The sequence below is a fragment of the Diabrotica undecimpunctata genome, chromosome 6, assembly GCF_040954645.1.
Source record: "Diabrotica undecimpunctata isolate CICGRU chromosome 6, icDiaUnde3, whole genome shotgun sequence".
In the NCBI taxonomy this organism is placed as follows: domain Eukaryota; kingdom Metazoa; phylum Arthropoda; class Insecta; order Coleoptera; family Chrysomelidae; genus Diabrotica; species Diabrotica undecimpunctata.
The window spans coordinates 133,977,907-134,003,596 of NC_092808.1; the positions used below are offsets into that span (position 1 = coordinate 133,977,907).

Below are 25,690 nucleotides of genomic sequence, written 5' to 3' on the forward strand. Positions count from 1 at the left end.
TTTTATTTGAAACTTTTTTTTCTACGACGTATAGATTCTTGGTAAATCAATTTTTACCGTCCCACCGAAAGCCGTGGAGTAGGAATGGTAAACTTTTTTGCATCTTCTTTGGGGTCCCAAAATTGACATTCTAAGCAAAATTCAGCTTGTTCGTATAATGTTTAGAGGTCTTATATCTGACGACCGGACTATATGAGTTTTTAAGAAAAAGAAATAGATGTCTTGGAGCCTCATATTTTTAAGACCAAGCATAGCCTTTTCCACTTTACACAATCGAACGCCTTAATGTAACCGACGAAGCATACGTAGATTTGGATATTAAATTCATATCCTTTTTCGATTATTTGTCGGACATTTAAAATTGGCCCTAGCGTTCCTTTTCCAGAGATAAATCCTATTTGTTCATCAGATATCTGTGAGAGCAAGAAAAGCTTTAAACGGTCGCATATAATATGAGGTAGAATCTTACTTGCTTGTGACATAAGAGCTATGATTCTACCATTGATACAGTCTGTAGTTAAACACTTCTTGTGTAATGATATGTAAATTGACTCACATCAGTCCTTTTTTCATCCACCTTATGACACATAGCTTATGTATCGTGGATGAAGAAGAATTGACGCCACTTTCACGTTTGAACGATGTAATACAAAAAGAAGAAGAATTGACGCCATCTTCACGTTTGAACGATGTCATACGAAAAGAAGAAGAATTGACGCTATTTTTACGTTTGAACGATGACAGACGAAAAGAAGAAGAATTGGCGCTCTGTTCAAGTTTGAACGATGTCATACGACGGCAGACGAAAAGAAGAATTTACGTCATCTTCACGTTTGAACGATGACAGTTGACAGCTGTCAGCCGCCATCTTGGTGGGCGGGGCCTGTGATGTCAGTGGGTCAACAACATCAAAAGATGCCGCTTTTTCCCACGGTCGGCAAAATTTTCCTATTAACAACATGGAACTAAACAATTATACAAATAGCATGACCAAGGTTAGCACTGCAAAACAGAACTAAAATATTCTCCAATCGTACCACTATTTGTAGATTGTGCGAGGTTTTATTTCTAAATACTTTTTAGAAATACATATAAGAATATGAAGTACCTATAAAGTACTTATATAAGTTCCAAAAATTCTTTGTTAATACTCATATAACTATTCAAAACGTCAGTAAATAAAAATAATATCAGAATCTTAATGTAAAATAATAGAAATAATTTTAAATGATTCTATTACTAGTGACCACCCTGTGTGTTAAGCTCTGATTCACAATTCTCTTCAAATACGTTATGTTATAACAGTTGTCTCATAAACAGCAAAGCTGTTGGACGTAAAACCCCGCAGATATATGTACAGTAGTTAATTAACATGATTTAAGATAGATTAGAGGTATTTGCGAATATTAGAATAGTTTTACAGTGATCGTGTTATACAAATGCATGAGACCATATATTATGTCGTCATATTTCTTTATTAAAAGACTTGTGTAAAATATTAATAAACAAATTTTATATACCGGTTTAATGATGTCTTCGTTCCTGCTACTAAGCCTCATTTGAACACATTGATTTCAGTCAAATCGAACCATATATGTACGAGCCCCTTCCCATATCAGTTGGCCTAACGTTAGGTAGATAAGAAAAATTAATTTTAGAGCACAAAAATAAAAGCGCAGCGTAAATTTTAGAAGTTTTAATGCATCGAACATTTTTGAATTTCTTAGTTATAGAAAATATTTTGTAACGTAATGAAAATTATTGATTAAACAGAATAAAATAAATTAAAAAAAAACGCATAGAATATGTAATATTAACAAAAAAAAATGTGAAAGTTTACCTCTGAGTTACATTCCCTTTTTTTTTAATGACATCCACAATTCTTCGAGGCATAGTTTTACCAAGTTCGGACAAAATTCTAATGTGAATGAATCCCATATTTCTTGCAATTTTTCCTTCAATTTGTTGACGGACCTGGCAGGATGTTTTCTCAAAGCTTTTTCCATTTCGCGCCACAAAGTCTATATCGGGGAAAAGTCGGGACTGTTAGAAACCCATTCCAGAAGTGGTATGCCATGGTCTTCAATCCATTTTAAACTCTTTTTTGAAGTTAACAACCTGCCCCATCCTATTGGAAGACAAAATCTTCCGCTGATGTTAAACGGTGTTCCATAATCGATAAAAGAGATTCTTCTAAAATATTCAAATATTTGTCCGTATTTACAATTCCATCGATAAAATGCAACTTTCCCACACCTTTAGACGACAAACATGTCTTCCAATAACGTCACTCCATAAAACACTTAACTCCATATAATTTACTCGTCGATTTTTCACTATAATGCGTCTTAATGCCCTTCGATCTGCTTCAGTTGTTTTACTTTTTCGTACATTTCTAGGTTTTGTGACTACCGAACCTGTAGTTTTGTATTTTCTGACTATATTTCTTAAATTATTGCGTGACAATTGCAACATATTCGCAATTTTCGAATTGGATTTTCCAGAATTAAAAAATCTAATAATGATTGAACAAATTTTCTCATCGATAACTTTAACTCAACCCTTTGTACAATCCACAAACGGCAAAAAGCTTTACAATACTACAAAATACATTTGACATTAACTGACAATATTATTGTTTTGATGTCATTTTTCCATAGCTACCTCTGGATTTAACGTAATTATGAAAATATCAACGTATGTTGACATAGGTGAATGCATAGTCAGGGTTTAGCGAATTTTTTTTATTGTTGAAAATAAATAAAAAACCGTAAGGGTAATGTTTTTAATAAATATTAATAAAAATGCCATATTAATTAATATGGGAATTTATAAGAACATGCAGAGTATAATTTGTTTAAGGTAATCGACTTAAACTGCAAATTACATAGGTGGGCCAACTGATCTGGGAAGGGGCTCGTATGTCAACATTTTATAGTAACCTTACAATTACAGTTGTTACCTAACTATCTATCCGACCAGTAGAACGCGGTGTAGATTTGTGGCTCCCTAAACCTCCAGATGATTTAAATTCTATTTAAACTGAACTACACACAACGCAAAAGTCTAGGGATATTTTTATAAATAGACGTATTTTGTTTATCTGTAATCAACTGAAAAAAAAAGAAATACAAAATTTGTAGTTTAAATTGTTGTTTAATATGTCAAAAACCATAAATTGCAAAAAACAGAAAATTGGAGCAAAAAAAAAAATATATTGCAAATCACCCATCTTTCACATACCATCATAAAGTGTTAAAAATACGAGATATAAACTTAAAATAAAGTATGGCCACCACGTTGGTTTATCACAGCTCTACATCTACTGTTCATGCTTTGAATCACATTGTTAATGTCTGCTTGAGGTAGTTGTGTCCATTGTTCTATCAGAAGCTCTTTTAATTGAAATTCATTGTAGATATTGCCCATATGTGGAGTAATTCTTCGTTGAAGCATGTCCCATACATGCTCAATGGGATTCAAGTCCGGTGATTGTGCTGGCCACAGCAATACATCAATACCCTCGTTATCCAACCAGTTTGTTACAATATGCGCAACATGTGGCCGAGCGTTATCATGCATAAAGTAAAAATTTTCTCCAACAGCAGCAGCAAACGGGCGCACAACAGGTTCAAGAATAGTGTCCAAATATTGCTGACTTGTGAGAAAGCCACGTGAGAAAATGAGGTCAGTTCTATCGTCAACCATGATTCCGCCCCATACTATTAATGTACCTCCTCTGTATGTATACACTTCTTGAAGATGTCGTGATCGTTCTTCATTTCCGAGTCGTCTCCAAACTCTTGTCCGACGATAATCTGGATGAAATCCATATCTAGACTCGTCACTAAACAAAACTGTGGCCCAGTCATTGTCAGTCCAATTCTGAAACTCTTGAAAACAGGTTAATTTTGCAGCGCGATTTCCTCTAGATAAAGGTAGACATCTCAGTGGTCGCCGACTACGAAGATTGGCTTCATGGAGACGATTCCTTACTGTACTGCTGCTAATTGTTACATTATGTGTAATTCATTAACCATTTCGGGTGCTGTAATTTTTGGTTGCCTTCTGGCATTTAAAATTAAATATCGCTCTTGAGCGACGGTTGTAGAGCGACCACTTCCTGGATGTTGCTCGGCTGGACTCCCAGTGTCTCTAAACCGATGCCACAAACGACTTACGACGCTTTGGGAGACACCCAGCTGGTCAGCAACTTGAGTTTGTCGCATACCAGCTTGAAGGAGTCTCACGGCTCTATTCATCTCATCCAACGTTAAATGTTGTCGTTGCATGGTAAAAAGACAATATCTTTAACTCACCTATTAAGCAAGAATGGTATAAAGTGACTAAAATTAAAAACAAACTAAACATAAAAATGTCGATTTTTTTGTCCCTTATAAAAAACATTCTAAAACACGTATTGCTATCAGTTTTACAATTTTTTTTTTAAAAGAACTAAGTATCTGTATCAACAATTATAGTACAAGCAAATTTATATGGTCATGAAATTTCTGTCATTGGTATTGTCAAATTATTAAAATATCCTTAGACTTTTGCGTTGTGTGTATTTTCTGATGTACAATCGGAGCTATAATAAGATCCTTATAGATGATCTATAAAGATCAGCTATTTAAGTAAACAAAGTTTTCAAAAAAAAATTGTTGGCCTGTATTATTTAACTATTGTTCAATTTGTTATTTCACCTTCCAAAAGCTCATCTGTTTCTGCTCAAATTAAAAATAAATAACTCATTAGGCGGAATATCGGAAATGCTTAAAAAGGATTTGTTATAAAGGCTGTAAGAAACTGTTATAAATCCTACGGTTAAATACTCTTTATTAGAGTTGGGAAAAGTAATAAAACATGTTTCTGCAATATAATTGTTCTTCGCATGGTTACTTTGGTTCAATCGGAGCAATGACTGAAATTAATGTGTTAGAAATAGCCTTACAACCTAATAGCAAGTCTATTATTATAGTGATTAGTTTTAAATACTAAAATTACAAAGCCTAAAGGTTATATAGGTACGACATTATGCTTATCTTACTTTTTGTTTTTCTTCTAGAATCTCCATATCATGACGTAAGCGGCCTACCTGACCCGTACTTAGAGCAAATGGAAGACGAAAAACCACCGCAGCATATGTCTCTTAGTTACGAAGAAAGTCTAGAAAGCGGCTATTCGACTCCCAATTCTAGAACACGACGAGTCATCCGAGAGATAATCGTGTAAAGAGTTTTAAGTGTTGCCTACTGTTCTCTACTATCGAACCTTCAGAATTTCTATGTTTTTTGTTAAAAGTTTATATTCACTCACCTGAAGGTCTGTAATTTGATATTAATACTCAGTATTTAATGTTAATGAAAAACGATGCATTTAAGATACGTGTGCTTTTTATTCATACGAGAAAAACAATATGATGTATTTCTCATTTTTGTTTTTTGTACCATATGTGCCAAAGACGAAAGAGTTTCTATTACACACTGAATCTGTAGAGATTGTAATAGGTATATTTTCGATTAGGTGCATATTATATGATTTTTCCGCCAATCTCCCAATTTTAGAACACTACGAATCCCTTTATTCTAGGTATATCTACAATAATTAGTATGTACTCTTATTTCTATGCATTCCCGATGTAGAACTGCACTTCAACACATTGTCCAATTTTCTTGATTATTTATTTAATGGTTAGAATAGACAAATCTGACAGCTAACGTTAAAACGTAAACAACTCGCACGTTTGTGTTAATCGTGTACGCTGTTTAATGGAACCTAATGGCTTCAGGGTTTTATCCACAGAACAGCGGACGAGCCACATTTGCGAACAAAAAATGTTAGTCTTCAAAAAAGAAACATTTTTCGTTCGGAAATGTCCCTTTTATACGCCAGCCGAATTATTTGACTTTGCAATTTATGTAAATACAACTTATTAAGTTTTGTATCCTTGTTTTGAATAATATTTTACAGGATAATCTGTAAAGTATGACTGATATTTGATAGAATATAATGATGTAAATAAATATATTAGTTAGTGCAGACCTTAAAAAGTGATTGGATATAAACTTTGAATTTATCTTCTTACGTACCTGTACCTGACAGACTTTTATTTTCGTAGTGTTGCTGAGTTACCGTTTATATTAGGAACACGATTTGTGATTTATGTCAAAATAAAATACTCAAAGTATTGTACAACTTGTACAAATGCCTTAAATAAAGGTTTTTTTATTCATATTGAATTATTGAAAATAACGTTAATCTAATGAATATTTTATTTATTTATGCATTTACTTAATAAACACTGAATTTCTTCAACTATTGTTGGATTGAATAGTCATTAAAAAAACTGATCTATTACTTGCATTGGTAAAACCAAGGCAAACTCAGAAAAAGTGATGACGGATTAGAATTTAGCATTGAAAGTTCTTCTCTTTCTCGCATTTTGTGTTTCGAAAAAAAACTAGAAAAACACATTTTACCCAAGTCTCTATGGATCATTTGTAGTATATCGTCTTACATCTTCCGGTTTCTAGTTTCCATTTTGGCCTTCGTTCCAATCTGCAATCTGAAGATTCCTATTCGACATTACTCTTTGAATATGTCTATTTTGGTCTTTTCTCTAAAAGTCCATTTCTAAGGACAATAAGCGACTTCCTAGGGAGTTGTTTTTCTGTCATGCTTCGCATCCATACACTTTTAAAGATTGAGTTATATAATGATACTTTTAAAGATTGAGTTAAGGAGGAGATAAATCTTGGTACCACAGTTTTGAATTTAGACATCCTATAAACTTTTTCCCTCTTACTATCTTTTCTTCTATCTCCTATTCAGTCCCGCCACTATGGTTAACTGTTCTGTCTAAATATGCATACTCCATACAAGCATTAATTACATTGTTCTTATCTATGATCAGGTTTCCTGTTGGGTCCCCAATGGGTAGTGTAGTTTTGATGGATTCACTTATAGGCCCCATTCTTCATATTCTTTAAATTATCCTTTAGCCATAAATTCTAGGTCATCTTTGTCCTGGGCTATAACCCCTTGATCATCAGTTAAATGAAGAGAGTACAAAGTATTCTACTCGTTCAATTGTACGCCTATTTCAGGTCAAGATCTCCACCTTCTCAGGGCTCCATTTAGTAATATTTTAAATAGAACTGGAGAAAAACAATATCGCTTCCGCAATCCTTTAGTTACAAGGAATTCTTTCGATAGTCTGCTTTAATTTTTGATGTGGCTTGTTCATTTACTTACTACTGCATAAATCGTATTATTTACAGGTTAGTTAGGTTAACAAAACAGATGGATCTCTCTGTTCCTTGATTCTTTTTTTTTTCAGTCAGTTGAGTTATAATAAAAATATGATAGAGACGTGATCTTTCAGCTGAAAATCCTGTTGTTCTATTTTATACGATACATACTCTTCTTTAATTAAATTTTTTAAGATTTTCCCTAGAGTCGACTAAAGGTACTGGTGACCAAGATTCATCTGTAGTTTCCACAACAGTCTTTTGGGCCCTTTTTAATGGGTGGTCGTAATCGATGCTTCTTTCTAACTCCTTAGGATTTCTTCCCTGTTTATACATCGAGATGCGATGCATCGCTACCTTGGAAGAAGACAGTTAGATTATGTCAAAATGTGACAATTGTCAGAAATGGCTATTTAAAAACACGCAAATATTTTGGCTTTGGTGTGTACAAGCCTGTAAAAATCTATAGTCAATCCCATACTTCCTTAAAAAAATACTGTCATTCTGCAGTAAATTATCGTTAAAAAAATACATGTCTCTGTCTATTTGAAAATTCCTTCTTTAACTTTCCATAATACACTCTCTTCATTGTTTTTGACAGAAGTCATTTTTAGCATGAGTCTCTAAATCCTTGAGAATTTTTTTTAATCTGAAATAATTCGAACTGAATTTATTTTTTTAGGAACGTCATAAGTCAAAATAATTTGTAGGTAGAGTTCAAAAATTAAGTCATAATAATTTTCTAAAAGAATACTACAACTCATTTTAAACATAACCTTAACTTCTTTACAAGACTGACACAACTCAAAATAATGCATTATTTTTCACAGAAAGTATTGTATTATCTTATTTTGTTTTTGAGAAAGGGTAGCATATGTCAAAATATGACAATATTGTGCAAAAAATGGCGAACCAACTTTTCGACCAACAATAACGACACTTCTGTCATCTGACGGCCATAGGCATAAACTAACTTCATGATGTTACCACAGAAAAAATATATAGAATATTTCAAATCTGTTCACTAACATAGTCCATTTTTTACCTTTTTTTAGATATGACGGTCTTCTTCCAAGGTAGGTATTATCTCGTAAATAATTCTTTCAGATAGGATGTTATCTTGGGTTTTCCATTCTTTAATAGTTCTGCCGCTATACACTCAGATCCTGAGACCTTATTGCTTTTCATGAATTTTAGTGCTAGTGATTTGAAGTACTAGTGGATTATCTTATAAATTTATAAGTAGATGATCCTATGACTAAACTTGTCGGAAAAAAGAATTTTTAAATCGGAAAAAGCCATTTTTATACAAAGCGTGGCAATGAAACAGTGGTGGGCGCAGTTGGAACTAAAAAGATAGTATATAATATATATATATATATATATATATATATTTAGTCAGTGAACTTATCTAGACATCAAGTAATAGTGAAGTATCAGAAAGAATACACTTACAATGGATTCCTAAATGTTACTGGAAGTTAAACTGATATTAGTAAAGAAATATTTATACGAAAAACGTTTTTTTTCTTGTGCAGTACTTTAAGTAAATTCAAAAACGACTCGCGTTCCTAATATATTGCTGGAAAAAATATTTAATATCTTTCATGCTCGAAATTTTTTGCTGCTAACATAGGCTTTACCTGGGTGTTTTATAAATACAAATCGAATTTTTAAAACTTCTTATAAAGCTCGATGTGAAATATCACTGTCTAGTGTTTTTAAATGCAAAATATTTCAATACACAATATATACAGGGTAAATATATATACGGTTTGGTGCAAAATGAGATTAAAATTTGTGTTTTATATAAGTGGCTGTATAAAAACTGTTGTTACTTTGTAAGTATGTACTGATAATGTTGTTCATGTTTTTAAGTTCCTTAAAACTTATGTTTTCCTAATCTTCCACCTTAGTATATTTTTCTGGAACATACATTCTCATCTTTTTGTCTTCTCTATCTCTGTTTCGCTAGCTCTAATACTTATTGTCTCTAATGCAATATGAATCTTATAGCTAGATATTGCATACCATAGAACATTTTACGTCAAGCTGCAGTGTCCAAGTGATTAAGAAGACGCATGTGAAATCCATTGAGTTCTGCCTGCATAAGTGTGAATCCTCCCGTACCTAAATCATTTTGTTTTTATGTTGGTATAACAACATATTTCTATTTTGATATAAAACTAAAAAAAAATATATGATCAATTTTGATAAGGGATTAACATGTACGTGAAAAAGCCTTTTTATTCCGATCCAAAAATTTATGTAATATGTAATATTGCCCCTTTGTTATAATTTCTTAAAATAGCTTATAGTCTGAAAATGCTAGCCGGCAAAGTACAGTTAACGTTACAATAAAAACTAGTTTTTATGTGGCCACTCGGTAGATGCCTTAAGATATATTATAAAAATTATAAATTAAATTAACATACACTCAGTATGATTTGAAATTGTAAATATGGCTTAGACATAATGATACATATATGCTACGGATTTAAAATGGGTAACACACAACACTAATTTTCAATTTAGCATTTACGAGATAAATGTTTGCAAACGTGTCATTATACTTTGTAATACAGGGTGAGAGGAAAACACAAAATATATGAACTGTCCATATATGAAGATAAATTATTTTTGTCCATGCTCATGGACCGTTAAATTAAAGTTACTTTATTGTGACACACGTCCGGTTTGCAAAACCTGGCAATATTGTAAATAAGTTTTAGTTATATAAGTTTTCTATATTTCATTGTTTGTATGTTTTCTCACCCTGTATATAGTTTGTCATTTTCGGATGACATTGCCATTATTTTTAGCTAATGTGAGGCTAAACACAATAACGAAAGAACAATTTTATATAAAAAAAAATGTGATTTAAATTGCAATACGCGATTGTTGTGCTCTATGTTGTTGTATATTGTTAAGGATTATTTTTTGTGTTATTTTCTAGTATTTTGTCGGTCGTGCGGTGTAAATGAATCTAATTATATTTTTTGAATATAAGAAGGTTTTGTAACTGGATAACCCTAAAATAATTTGTCAGATACCATTTTATGTGCGATTTTTATAATTTGTCGTGCAATGAAAACACTATAACCTAAAGCTACAATCATCAGGCAATGTATTGTACGTTTTTACAGTATTCGATTTTAAACTTTTATAAATTAGGATATTTACCTAACCTAACATAACCTAACGTAACTGGTTCTATATTCGAACAAAATACGGAGTCGTTTTTCTACAGATATATTTTCGACATATCCACGCATTCATGTACGAGATTCATACCAGGACGATTGTTTTAAGTTTCCACCACCGTTGCAAAATATACTATTGCACACATCAGAATTTGCGCAATGATATGCAGCCTCATGTTGATTATACGACATTAGTAACACGTGCACAAAAAGTCGATTCTGTATTCTTCGGTTCCCAAACCTTTAGGTTTATATTGTTTTTCCTCTTATTTTCTTAAGTCATAATGAGGCCTACATATTTCTAAATAGAAACATAGTTCAGCGTCTCTATTGTCGGAATTATAACCGATTGAACCCATAGCAATGTTGTCTTTGGACGTTGGGTAATTCTATTATCTTTTACAGAGCATTCCATAACAGTAACCATATGTGTATATCTATCGTGTATAGATGTGTAGAAAAATGGTAAAATAAAATGTTTTCATTTCCAAATTTCCAAAAAAAAATACAAGTCTCTGAAATAGGATATATAGGAAGAAAATACATATCTCAATTTACTAACAAAACTTATCTATGTGAAGTTGTACGAGGACGGCCCAATAAGAACTTAGCTTAGAAAAAAACGAAGATTTTGAAAAAGTGACGCTTTATTTGTCAACATAGTCTCCTTTTAGATCGATAGGTGAAGTAGGCGGTGCTCCTACTTTAACTCGTCTGCCACCGAGACGGCCATGACTTACTCATTCGACTCAAATTTCTGCCCGACGAGTGACTGTTTCAAGTTTGGAAACAAATAGAAGTCGCACGGGGCCAAATCTGGAGAATACAGTGGATGGAATAGCAGTTTGGTTCTTCTCCAGGTAGTCGATGTAGAGCACACCTTGTGAATCCCAGAAAACGGTGGTCATCACCTTTGTGGCCCATAGGGCAGTCTTTGCCTTGTTCGGAGCACGTTCACTAAGTCCACTATTTCTACTGTTCCTTGGTCTCTGTGTATACCAGTGAATTCATGTTTCGGCGACGGTCACGAAACGACTCATAAACTCTCAGATTGCACTTAAACGGCGTCAAACACTGCTCGTAGCTGTCTACGAACAAATACTATACGATTATAAATTTCACTTGCGATAGTGGCGCCATCGGACGGCGGGGCTAAGTACTTATCGGACCACCCTTGTCCTGAGATAAAACATCGATTTATTTTTTTGTGGCTCCTGGTATATAGGAAGCAATACATTATTTTCGGATAATAACAATAGACCTTTTAGGTCGAGTAAAAGGGTGGTTAAGCGCCCACTCATATTGAACCTAACACTTATTTTCGGATATACTGCTTCACACATAGACATATAATACAAGATAAACTGATCCTTACAATACTAGCCCGTTCCCCCAGTGAGACAGAGAAAACTTACGTAAAGCAGTTGCTGCATCTCAGGTTTATCGACCAGGTGACCTAAATGACCAATGAGAAGGTCACGTGGTCGATAAATCCGGCCCATTAGATAGAGATGCAGGGACGGATTTGGGTCAGTTTTCTCTGTCGCACTGCGGAAACACCACTGTATTGCAGTAGTCAGTCTGTCTTGTATTATATGTCTATGGCTTCACATAATTTATTTCCATCATTAAACTTTTGCAAAACTTACTGTCAGGAGATAAATTTTGTATTTGTAAAACTAGCAAACGCTGAGAAATGTTTAGAAATATATGTGTATTTTTCAGCTACATATTTGAAAGATTACCTTTTTATAGGTACATAATCCAGATTATAGACTTATTATAGGTTATCCCGATACAAATACTCTTAAAGAAATGAAAAATGTGCCAAATGAAAGTAACACAATTTTTTTATATTTAACAAACATATTGTACTTAATTTTTACAATACTTTTTTTATTTAATTACTTAATAATGATCTCAATCGAGTTTGTTTATTCAAAAATTGTTGCATCTGAATTTCAATGACCAATCGATATAATTTAGGTATATATTTTTGTAATTTTTTAAATGTATAATTATTGTAATTCGAAAGAGCAATTTTTGAAAAAAAAACCACAGTTTATCTGAATATATGAGAGTAACGGTAAGTATTTGGATATTAGCTACGAGTGGTATATATGGCATTAAACTAAAATGGTTGAATCCAACATATGTTTTAAAAAACTCTTGCTTTGTTTCATTCTACCAGCTAACTATGTCATTAAATATTTTTTTATCGTTTTTACGATAAAGTGATAGTTTTGCGTTTGCCATATTTGTGTTCACATTACATTACCATTGTTGAATGTATTGCACGGCATTATATATCACTCAATAATCTGTTTGTATGAACAAAATAGGTATGGTTAGGTGAATGAACAGTTGTACCATCTCGCCCAATAGTAAAATTGACGCTAGATAGCACTGTTTCAGATTCAGACTGACCCAAAGTATTGACGAAGAATGCTGTTACTCGAGTTAAAACTCTCAACATATTCTTTGTTTATAAAATCTTTATTTTGATGCCAGCTGTTTACCGCTCAGTTAATGTCCAAATATTTGTGGACGCCCTGTAAAAATAATTTGTAAACTTGCTGAAGCGCAAATATATTCTTATTGACGATTTCTGAATATGTAAATGTTTTATGTATATAAAATTATAAAAGACTATTATTTTGTAAATTTAAGGATAGGTGTAAGGATAAAATATACAATGTATTTGTAAATACATAAATCTAGTGTATGCACTTTTATTTGTAATTGAATTATTTGTAAATAAATGTCTATTTAAAATTTACTGTTTTTATTTATTATACTGCTTTGGGGTAACTTTAACATTTTAACTCTCAGGCCATAATTTGAAAAATTTGATGCCAACCTATTATACACTCATGGACAAAAATGTGGAATATTTTGAAATTATCATAAATATATTTTCAATATGATGGTTTCATGTTACCAAAATACTTCTGAAAAGAAAACTTTTTTTTATTTACCTAAACAAAAATTACCCTGCATCAACTACTGAGAGATATTAGCAGGGGGTACAAACACAAAATATAAGTATTCAATTTCTTACAATGTATACAATTCAAATATATTAAATGTTATATATATATATATATATATATATATATATATATATATATATATATATATATATATATATATATATAACATATATATATATAATATATATATATATGTATATATATATATATATATATATATATATATATATATATATATATATATATATATATATATATCCCAACTCATGTTTGAAAAATTCTGAATGGTTTAAACTGCAAACACTTGAAAAGCAAACAATGGACAACACAAGAAATAAAGTTAATGTTATCAGAAACGAGGAAATACAAGAATAAAAACGAACAATACAAAACGTAAATAAAACAGAAAATCGAAGAAGGGAACGAATTGTGGCTATCAGAAAAATGTGCAGAAATAGAAAGATTAGAAAGAACATGACAGCTTTAACATATATACTACAGGAAAATTAACAACAAAATAATAATAATTGTAAGTGCAGAGAAAATAAATAGATGAAAAAAATATATAAAAGAGCTATTTGAAGATAATGGAGACAATAGAACGAAAGAATGGAGACAATAGAACCAGGAGGTAAAGCCATGGGACCGGATGAAATACCTACAAAAATCTTGCGACTGCTAATACCTAAAGAAGAACATTGATGTTGATATAAAGCATATAAAACTTTTGAGGATTAACACCTTCTTTCCCTAAAAGTGATATTTTGAAAAATAATAATATATAAATAATCTGCCAATTAGATATTTTTATCCTGTGGGTACAAGTTAATTTTCTGTTTCAGCAAGTGGGCTGTTTTAATGTCAAAATATAGGTATTGACGGGCAAACTGACAGATAAACAATACGGGTGATACGGACCTACTAATTTCTATTAAGTACTTATTAGTTCTTTTAAATTTATTTAAATTATTTTGTATTTAATATAAATATCAAATTATTATGGAATTATCAAATAATGATTTGGAAGAATATGTGGAAAAACTGGAAAATGTTTTTTATGTGAGTATTTGAATACGAATTTTTAAATCAAATTTATCAAATTCAACTAAATGTTTATCTGTCTAAAAGCCGTAACTTTTTACTGTAATGGTATTCTAGATTTCTATTTATGCTTTTCTTCTAGAATCAGAAATCCAATAAAAAGAACCGGAATGAATTATCATTATTAATTGAAAATGTTTGTAATGAATTACGAATTAGTAGAGACTTAGAAAAGTCAGTGGTTGATAATTTTCAAAAATTACTAGATAGTAAAGATAATGATATTAATCGAAAGTATGTTCAACTTGAAGGTGAGTATTTTTTAATTAACTGTTAAGTTTAGAAAAAATGAAAATAAATATAATTCGAAGTTAAGAAAAGTGTATCGATCATTAAAACAATATTAGGAACAGAAATAAGTTACAGATGTTTCATTTTCTATTTCTTAATTATTTGGATTAGATTTTTCTTCTTCAGTAATACAATGGTTCTTCTTTGTATGATTTCTAATATGACGAACATGTTGTTAGGTGTTATTTACTAAAGGTGCAGATGTGAAATTAAAGTTAATTACTTAATTAACCTGTAATGAAAACTTAAAAATTAAATTTGCCTAAATAAACATAAATTGAATAGACGATGTAATTAATAAGTAGGTACCTAACTGTTTTTAATTTTGTTAGGTTTAATAATTTGTTTTTATGTAGTTTAATGTTAAATTTAATCTCTTCTTACATTGATAGTGAAATAAATATTATTGTCCCACCAACAATCACTGTGATAATTTGCTCCGTCATACTACCGCCATCTGTCAGATAATTTTAAAACGTAGTTGTTTGAGGACTCTTTTCCTTTTTGTAAAGAAGTGAGTAGAGAACATTTAATTTATTTTTTTATAGAATTTTTTTTTTGTAATTGGTATCAAGGCCGACCATTTCTCCAGGCCGGAACATTAGATGTGGCTGTAAAATATCTCACAGCCTGTCAAAAATATCTACTTTTAGGTGCAATATATAATTTTTAAGAATTACCTTTGATTAAATGACATGTTTTCATCATCATCATTGGTGCTACGGCCCAAATTGAGCCTAGAATTTTCCTAAATTTATTCCTACATTCAATCCTAATCCTTTCAGTTTGATGTCAGGTGACTTGACTAAGCCAATGTTCTTGGTATTCTCATCTACACTATATCTCCATAACAATCTTGATCTACCTATTCATCTAGTTCCCTCGTGTTTCGTCATACGTCGTGCAGATTATTTTTACTACAGTATATATTCGCGTTCTTAAACGACTGTGCTGCCAACTGCTGTCAAAATAGATAACTAATAACATAGGGATTAATGTCAATAATTTTAATAAATTAGAGTTTAAAACTGGTGTAAATTTCACCAAATTTAAAAAATAATGAGCTTGCTTGCCTTTTAACTAGGGGTCTTTTAAAATTCCCTATCAAATTTACAATGTCAACAAAGGATATCCCTATTTTTTCCGCCATCTTTCAAACAAGTGCTGCCACCTATAGTCGTTTGAGAACGCGAATTAGGTGTTTCGACCTAATTAAATCTTGAAAGTATTGTTTCAAAAAGGATCCTTCTCTCTGACTTTTTTGAGCAGATGTATTCTAATTGGATAAGAGGATGTCATTGGGTAAGTTGAAAATGGAAATGAAAAAATGGAAGAATGAAAGGAGTTTTAAGTCACTGTTATCTTATAGTATAAGTTCTTAAAAACTGGTACTGGCTATAGTTAGTTTACCCTAAAGAGTTAATAAACAAGTAAAGTTTGCTTGCATAATAGTTTCAGACGGATTTACTAGGTTCCGAGTATTAAAATTACTAAACTTTTTAGATGTGTTTTACAAACAAAGCATTGAAAATAATTTATTAAAAAAGAGAGTTGAGGAACTCACTATACAAATTAAACTAGATTTAGAAGCTCAAAAGAATGAATATGTGACGAAAATTCAAGACATAGAGGAGAAATGTAACTCAGAAATCACTAATTTAAAAAATCAACTGGAAAGTGGAAGAATATGTTACGAAGCAAAAGGTAATAAAGCTTAATCTTTTTGACCTCTTTCATTTATTTCTGGTACACCACTGAATTTCAGTTTGCGTTTTGTGTTGCATATGCATATTAGTTCATCTGGCTCAAAAAGTGTTTCTTTGTATGTTTATAATTATTATTACCGCTTAGGATATTTGTTATCGAGCCTAGGTATAGAAACATATTCGGTCTGATTATGTTCTTTTAAGTATATATATATATATATATATATATATATATATATATATATATATATATATATATATATATATATATATATATATATATATATATGTATATATATATGTATATATATATATATATATATATATATATATATATATATATATATATATATATATATATATATATATATATATATATATATATATATATATATGTTGTTATTCTTTTAATATTTATACCAAACTTAAAGGCTTTTAGCTTCGTTAATATCGCAAATGCGCATATTTGAGCTGTTCGTGTATGTATACAGCTGGTAAAATAGACTTTTCTCATGATTGATTAAGTTAAATTAAATAGGTACAATATTAAATGCAGATCAGCTCTTCGTTTATTACTATAATTGCCTTAAAACAGTCTACTGTATTGTGCAGCCAGTGTGATTCTTGTTAAACTTATTCTTCTGCTATGTAATGCATTATTTCGTCTCCTCGTTGGTCTTCTTTTCATTTATATATTTTCTTGTCCTTGGTATGAACTCTTATGTTTGATTTATTTCCTAGTCTCTTTGTTATTGTCCGTAATTTGTTATTTTTTTTATATATTTCTCGATTTTTCCTCCTGCTTACTGTCGTTACTAGTTTCCGATTTTTAATTTATTTTCCGTATCCCAAGATAATTTGACATTTTATAATTTACTCAGTACACAAATTTCTATTTACTAGTTTGCAATTTTTTTGTGTTTCAATTTAAGAAAAAGAACTTTACAACGATTTGCAAATGGCGCAGACTGCGAATGCGTTAGAATGGAGTGAAAAGGAATTCAACCTAAAAAATCAACTTACAGATGCAACTTCAAATTTGCGATTTTGTAATAGCAAAATTAGGAGTATGCAATGTGAAATGAATCAATTAAGAGCCCAATTGACCCTTTTGGTAAGATATTTACTTTTTATCTTTATATATTATAAATTTTGCTTTCTTTGACGTTATTATCCGTATGTAGATAGAAATATAGTCCGTCTAGAACGTATGTGAGAAAGGAAACCATAATTATAATGTTTCTGTATGTATTTTTGTTACTAGTGTTATTCCGAATTGAAATAGCAAGATCCAAATTCATCAAAATGAGAAAGCTCTTAAGCAACCGCCACCTAAGCGTTAACCTCCGATGGCGCGCCACGAAATGCTACGTACTCTCTACGTTACTTTACGGAGTTGAAGGGTGGACGTTAACAGCAGCAACTATAAAGAAGTTAGCGGCTCTAGAAATGTGGCTGTATCGACGCATACTGAGAAAACCTGGGACAGACAGAGTGACCAACACAGAGGTGTTAAGACGAATGGGTAAAGAGGTGGAATTGTTAACAACTCTTAAAAGGAGGAAAGCGTCATACCTGGGCCATGTGTTCCGTAATGATAAGTACAGTCTGCTACAGCTTATCGTGGAAGGCAATATTGAAGGTAGAAGAGGTTTGGCAGAAAGAAGAAATCCTGGCTGAGAAACTTGAGAGAATGGTTTCAAATACCAGAAGCTGCGAACATAATACATGCGGCACAAAACAGAGAAACCTATCGTTTGATGGTCGCCAACCTTCGGTAGAAGACGGTACATAAAGAAGACTAGTGTTATAAAATTACAAGCAGTAATCAAATAATATTCTTTCATCTAAGTTTGAGCATAAACAGAATAATACCATCTTGTATTATCCCTCTGGATCAATAGTTGTTCGAAATTCTGATAAATTAGTTATTAAATATTTATTTATTCAAAGAATGTTTCTATCCTTGTACTTTCACCTCGGGTATATCCCGCTAATTTTAGGGAAGTACGCTGATCCTTCTATTATGAATAGTTTAGTACAGTAGGATACGGTAGCGAACAATTCCGATATCTGTGATGTCAGACACTAGCATTCTTTTTCTACCCAAGGTCACGAAAAAACAAAACATAAAGACAGTCGCAAGCTAGTCGTTGTAGAAGATACAAGAACACGCAGTAACTTCTCTCTCGTGAAAGACTTGAAAGATAGTCGAATAATGGTCGTTGCAGAAGGCAGAATATGCTCACAGTGTCTCCTCCCTCATGAAAAACAGTCGAAGAATATAATCTAACTTCTACTATGCGTAAAGTACTTGAAAAAATAGTAAACAACAGACTAATATGGTACCTAGAAGATCGACAGCTACTTAGCCCTATACAAAGTAGATTTAGAAAGTCCAGATCTGCATAAGACAACCTTGTCGATATTGATTATGTAATTCATGAGTCATTTGGATGTGGTCAAGAATGTTTTGCTATCTTGTTTGATATAACACGTGCGTATGATGCAATTTGAAGATTAGATATAAGAATTCTGTCAAGTTGGCCGATTTAAGTAAATATTATCAAAGTTAGTAATTTCCTATATATACGAAACTTCAAAGTTTGAATAGAAAATGTTCTTTCAGACTCCAAAATTCAGTACTCTTACTGTTGCACTTTTCCTTGTTGTCATCAATGACATCGCATTTAACCCATTATTCAAAGCCCATCTATTTGCTGATGATCTCGTTATATTCTGCTGAGGAAAAAATAAATCAACAATGAAGACGCATATACAGCAAGTCATTTAGAAACTAGAGGGTTGGTCAAACACTACTAGCGTAGTATTTTCTCCCACTAAAACGAAAGCAATCGTCTTCAGTAAAACGACATAGAATCACATTATACCACCGAAAATCTACCTAAAGAATTCACCAATAAATTATTCAGAATCGATTAACTTCTTGGGAGCAAAACTGGATAATTGACTATTTTGGCCAGGTCACATCCACTCACTCCGACTGTCAGCTCAAATCGACCCCAACTTAGTATGAAAAGTATCTCTCATAAACAATGGGTATCAACTTCCAAAATCTTATGTCTGTGTACAAGAGCTTAATTCGTTCAAAATTAGATTATGGTGCTGTTTCCTACAACTCAGCCAGAGGTTCACTGTTGAAAGTCCTAGATTCAATACATAATTCAGCAATTAGAATTGCACTGGGAGCACACTACACAAGCTCAGTTCTAAATATGTATGTTAAATTGTCTGGTTAATTGGTCTTTACCAAAGCCATCTAATTAAGTAAAAAAGTATGTATGTTGAATCAGGCAAACTATCTCTTTAACTCAGTAGAGAATGCCTTAGCCCCATATATGCCTCAACAGTATCAGCTAACCCACAGTTACCTGTTTTATAAAAACCCAATTATTCCAGATAGATTTGCATCGATGTTTAGTTGTGAAAAAAGATTGGATCCTCCGTTTTATCATCGAGTGAAAGCAAGGTTAAAAAGCTTATGACACAATAATTCCAGCCACTTACAATATTTCAAAAGTCAGCCAACACATGTTATAATGCACCATTGCCTACCCTGATTGTAATACAAACCTTTCTGCACTCAAGAAATGTGACACACCAGCCAAAATTTTCCAACAGAAAGCACTAGAGATATTAATTGGTTTTAACGATTACATCCTTATTTTCACCGACGCATCCAGATCTGCAAACGGAGTAGGAGCGGCTTTCACAACAGATAAGCTTAACAGTTCCCATCAGCTCCCTCTGCAAACCTCCATATTGTCGGCTGAACTCTTTTCTATCCTCCAGGCATTAACGTTTGTCAACACACATGACATCAGATACTCTCTAATCATTAGCGATTCCCTGAGTGTATTAAAAGCCCTAAAGCAATCGTACTCCAAACATCCCGTCCTGCTTTTAATTAAGGCGGAACTCTTAACATGCCGACAAAATCAAAGATTAGTTCAGTTCCTCTGGGTACCTTTACATTGCGAGATAAGTGGAGATAAAAAGAGTTACATATTAGCAAAAAATGTAAGTGAGAATCCGAAAACAGACATCATAATTACCTGATTTAAAGGAAGATTTTAAGAACAAAATTATGACCAAATGGCAAATAAATTGGAATAATTCAAATTCTACATTAAGAACTACAACAAAGTGTGCTGCCGTGGAAACTTTCTACTAAGAGAAGAGAACAAGTGATAATATCCAGATTGCGACTTGGACATACAAAGATAACCTATGATTTTATATTAATGAAGGAACCTCCTCCGATGTGTTAAGTGTGTGATAGTGAACTAACAGTGCAACATATATTAATAGTCTGTTCTCTCTATGTACTAGAACGACAACAACAACAACAGTTACTTAGTACCTTTAAAGGTTTAAGTAAAAAAAATACATCTAACATTCTCAATTGTGTACGTGCCATAGGACTGAGTAACCTAATTTAATATTAACTTTTTGTTCATCTTTCACATTTCATGTAAATACAGTTCAATGCTCATAACGCTTTGTTGTTGAAGCAAATTGTAAAAAATGAGTTCAGAAAGAAACAAAATGTATTAAAAATAATAATATAAAATTTCGGATACTTTCCAGACGGGTTTATAGACTGTTTTTATTAGATTTCTTCAATATACAACCTAAGTGATGTTTGAATTCACCGTTGTAACTTTCATTAATATCAGACTAGAGTTTTTGTCATAATTTCAGTTTTTCTCTACAAAGAAAAAAGCTGGAACTATTTATCAGTAGAGGAAAGTGGCGCAAAATGGTCCCTGTAACATTTTTTTAGGCAAAAAATAACAAAAAACAATATAATTGAGTACAGTTTAATCAAACAATAAGAGGGGTATAGCAGAACATATTTCTTTGATCTAAGTATGTAGTTAAAAGAAAAATAAGTTTTACACCATGGTAAAATGACCCCGCACATAAGATAAAATGACCCTTATAGTTCTTGTGTATAGAAAAAGTAATAAAAACATTCCTATTTACAAACATCGCCAATATAATTTCTGCTTTCCAGTTACATCCGCACACAATCAATGAGACCATTTATTACACATATTGCACTTCCTGCAATGCAAACGTCCTTCGCCTAAGATTTACTTAATAATTCCGAGCAAAATATACAGGCGGTGCCGTCTAGCTGCATGTGAAGTGGGCTTAAGTTTTTTGTTTTTCTTTCATCAAAATTGATTGAACATCAAAGTTGATCCTTGCGAAAATCTTGAATTCCTTGTCTGGGGAGATGCCTGAGGTAGAAGAGATATTATATCATTTGGAGTTACAAAAGTACCCTCCAGCGATGATGGAATTTTATTCTTTTTAACGCTACCTTTCTATTCTGAAGTACTTACTTCGGAATTGAGATTGAATTACCAACTGCAGAGCTTGTAATGTCAACTTTATGGTATGAAGTAACCACTTCCGGATTTGAAGCTGAAGTGAATACAGTTTCATTTTCCGATAATCCCCCGGGACTGTTTCCCAAAATGCTGATATAGGCGGTATCTGAAGATCGTCCACTTGATTCTCAAGCCTCTGACTCATCTGATGAAGATATATTACAAATTTTTGTTCTTCAACAGATTTGTGGCTTGAATGACTAATAGGACCTTATTTTCAACTAAGCACTGAGTGTATTTTATTGAAAATGCTTAAAGAACAGAATGAAGATGTCAGGTGATCTGCAGCATTTATACAGAGAACAACGGTGACATTGTGTTCCCTTACAGCTCTTAATAGGAAACCAACCTATTTCCGCCCTTTATGTGCTAAAATTCCGGGCAACTTCTAGACCCACCAGATCGTCTGGATACCAGACTCATAAATATTAAATAATCTCATAGGATTGATGTTATTTTTATTTTGTATTTCATCTAAAAGGGAAAAAAGCTTAGCGACTGCCTCTGTATTAAAGCCTCTCGCTCTGACAGCTGAGCTAGCTTCAGGAATTCTAAATTAAACCTCAGGATGTCTTTTTTTTTAGACTTCCTGCGTTTAATACTGGTCCTCTCCGCAAGCTCGTAAGCCATTTCACAAAGTATTTCTTCGGCATGCCATCTCTTACATCTCTAAAACCTACTCCCTAAAGTAAGTCTCCAGTTTTCACAATGCTGGGTAATGGATCAACACTGTTCGAATAACCTGTTGCCTTAAAGAAAGTACCGATAATTTCGTGACATCTCCCTTATGAATAAAGTAGTCTACTTTTAGTTCACTTACCAATACATTGTGATTTTTGGCCCTTCTTTTTAAAATACGCAAGGGCAAAGTAGTCTAGCATTATAAAGCCTAGCAGTTCTTTTAGAAGGCATGCCATTAGAAATATTTTGAAAGGCAAGTCCATTATATCTGTAACGTGCAAGGCAAGTTCTAATAATTATTTCTATAAACACGATATACCTACATTTGATTGTTATAAAAAATATTCCGGTACAATTCAAAACTTTATTTGGTAGGGTAAGCTAGGGTAAAATGGTCGTCCAAGTCCTTTTGCCTCAACATGGAGGGACCATTTTACTTTAAAATCTAATCAAATCTAAACGAATTTACATGAGCTACTTCTGATAATTAAAGAAATCGCAACAGATATGAAATAAACAGAAAACATTTTTTAAACTAATTAAAAAAATTCTACTTACTTTTAATAAAACGTCTAAAAATACAACTTTTGTGAGCACGAAATTAGCAATATTATATGGGTTTTTAAAAGCTATTAAAACTAGCCTATTATACTGCGTACATCTTTACAGCTTCGTACATAGGTGTCGCTAGTAGTACTGAATATAATAAACAAAACGGTTTTATGAAAATTCTGAGAAATATGACCATTTTACCTGAAGAGATCATTTTACGCAACCTACCCTGTCATGTATCGCTTTTAAAATACAGTGTTCCTTAAGAAAGCGCATAACACTTATTTCATCTTTTTAGAAACAGGCTCCCAAAGAAAATGTACTCCATTTTAAGCCAAATCCTATTCAACAAATCAAGAGCAATTTGGCTCAGAAACAATATCAATTTTACGAAAGTGTTGATTCAAATTATGACCAAAATCTACCGTACGACTCTTATTACTCATCAATAATTTCTACAGACGTTGAAGACAACAATAAGGAAAATGTCGACAACTCAATAGATAAAATCAATCCTACTCCAAACCTAAATAATTTTACGGGACCTAATTCTACTACAATAACTGGTAAAACTCAAGCAGATTTGCAATTTGTAGGTTTGGAAAATGGTCGTGAGAGTGGTCATAACTATCAACCTTTACCTACAAATTGTTATACATCAAGCATGAAAATAAACAAGCATAAACAGAGTCATACACCAGAGCAACAAAATATGGAGTTTGAATCACATAACAAGACAAGTTTATCAGAATCTAAAATTTCAAGCACTGTAACTATCTTAAATAAAAGTTCAGAATCGCTAAATATTTGTAACAAAGTGAACAATAATACTGGAATGCGAAAAGTAAATATAGAGAAAACTCCAACCAGAAAAAATAACTTACCTGCTTTGAAACCATGTAGCACCAGTGCTAATGTAAAAGATTGTAAACGTAAGAAAAGAAGATTGTACGATCCGAGTAATTCAGAATTCTTTTAATTAAAAATATAATAAAATATTAAACGTTTTTGGTCTTTTAAATTTCTCCTTATTCTTCTCTCGCCTTAGCGGATAAACTTCTTTTATCCGCTAAGGTGTCGGATTTTTTGTTGTGTTTTATTTTCTTTTTCCATTCCTTTTTATTTCTCGATATCATTTTCATTTCTATGTAGGTCCCTTTGGCTTCATTTTTTATAATCTCATTTATCCAACATTTTCTTATTCGTCCTCTCTTCGGTTTCTTTATTCTTATGGTTTCTACTCTCTATTTTATTTTGCTTCAAAGCTCCCTTACATATGATCCAGAACCAGTCTATGGCTTCCTTGTTCATTCATTTTAACATTTCTGATTCTATTTTATTTTCCTCTCCAGCGTTTCTGTTTTTAATTCTTTTTGTTACTATGATGACTTGTTCTTTCTCTATTTTCCGTGTCCTGTTCTCTTCTTTCCTTGAGTTTGATGTGTCATTTGAGTTCAGGCTTGTGCTTTTCTAATTTAAATTTCCAAGTGTAATACTCTTTCCAGACTTTTACCATTTCGTGTGGTTTATGTTGTATCTTATCATCTCCATCTCTTATGTATATTTATGTTTTTTTTTTGCCCTCCTAATGCTTAAATCTGATTCCAAAAAGGATCTACCGTAATTTTTATAACCTTCATTTAGGGTGTCCCCAAATATTTCCCAGGATTTTTGTTTCACATATCTTAGTGCCTTTTGACAATTTTGCTTTTATTGTTCTAGTTCCTTGTCCCTTGGACTTTATTTGCACGTATTTTTTCCATGCATCTTTTTTTTGAGTGATAGCCGCTTTTAGTCGGTTTGTTCACCATCTGGCTAGCTTTTTGTTTTTGTCCCTATTTTGTAAATGTCCCTTATTTCGTTTATATTTTATTTCCTTATGTTTATCTTGCCATACTGTATATTCTCTTATTTGATATCTAGTGTTTCTATTATTTACGCTATTACTAGTCTATCTTGGGTGTTCAGTTCTGTTTCATTTATTCGATGTAATATATTATGCTTCTTGCTCCTCGGCTATGAAGGTATATCGTTGATTTATTTGTTAGAAATCGTCCTCAAAATACAAATTTTGAACGATTTCCAAAGAGGAAATCGAACCGTCAAAATAAGCATATTTTAAACTAAAATTGTAGTTAATTTCTAGCAGAAACACACATACAGTCCATCTGCTAGATAGTTTGACATTAAAATATGGCTAAAACCACGTCACACCAACGGAATATTTTTAAAGGGTTTTTATTGGAGTATACCTGGTAAACCACTGCATTCTCAAGAACAACAACTTGTGTTAAATGTTGGAATATTTCGAATTAATACTAAAGTTGTTACCTAAAGGTTCTTATAGAGACTACGACTCAGGGCCAGCAACTTCAATTTGGGAGTCTTACGTTGCCATAAAGCGAATTCTGTTTTAACACTTTAATATCCTATAATATTATCAGCAAAAATCTAATTTAAAACTAATTTAACATTTAAAGGATTTAGGAT

At 32.1% G+C, this 25,690-nt stretch overlaps 2 protein-coding genes across 2 annotated transcripts in view; both read left to right on the forward strand.

The window, feature by feature from the left end:
* ed (hemicentin protein echinoid) overlaps positions 1-10,945 on the forward strand; it is a 319,891-nt gene extending 308,946 nt beyond the window's left edge. The window contains exon 14 of the mRNA XM_072535433.1: positions 5,066-10,945. Coding sequence (XP_072391534.1) covers positions 5,066-5,232 — 167 coding nt within the window. The 3' untranslated portion in view covers positions 5,233-10,945. The remainder of the gene's footprint in view (positions 1-5,065) is intronic.
* A 3,416-nt stretch (positions 10,946-14,361) lies between these two features.
* On the forward strand, positions 14,362-24,207 carry LOC140442843 (uncharacterized). Its single transcript, XM_072533808.1, has 5 exons — positions 14,362-14,505; positions 14,630-14,798; positions 16,342-16,542; positions 17,477-17,658; positions 23,499-24,207. The coding sequence occupies exons 1-5, from the start codon at positions 14,446-14,448 to the stop codon at positions 24,177-24,179; spliced, it is 1,293 nt and encodes a 430-aa protein (XP_072389909.1). The 5' UTR covers positions 14,362-14,445; the 3' UTR covers positions 24,180-24,207.
* The last annotated feature ends 1,483 nt before the right edge of the window (positions 24,208-25,690 follow it).

Coding starts and splice junctions, on each gene's coding strand:
- LOC140442843 (XM_072533808.1), top strand. CDS start 14,446: ATGGAATTATCAAATAATGATTTGGAAGAATATGTGGAAAAACTGGAA. Junction 14,506..14,629: donor AACTGGAAAATGTTTTTTAT/GTGAGTATTTGA, acceptor CTTTTCTTCTAG/AATCAGAAATCCAATAAAAA. Junction 17,659..23,498: donor GAGCCCAATTGACCCTTTTG/GTAAGATATTTA, acceptor TCATCTTTTTAG/AAACAGGCTCCCAAAGAAAA.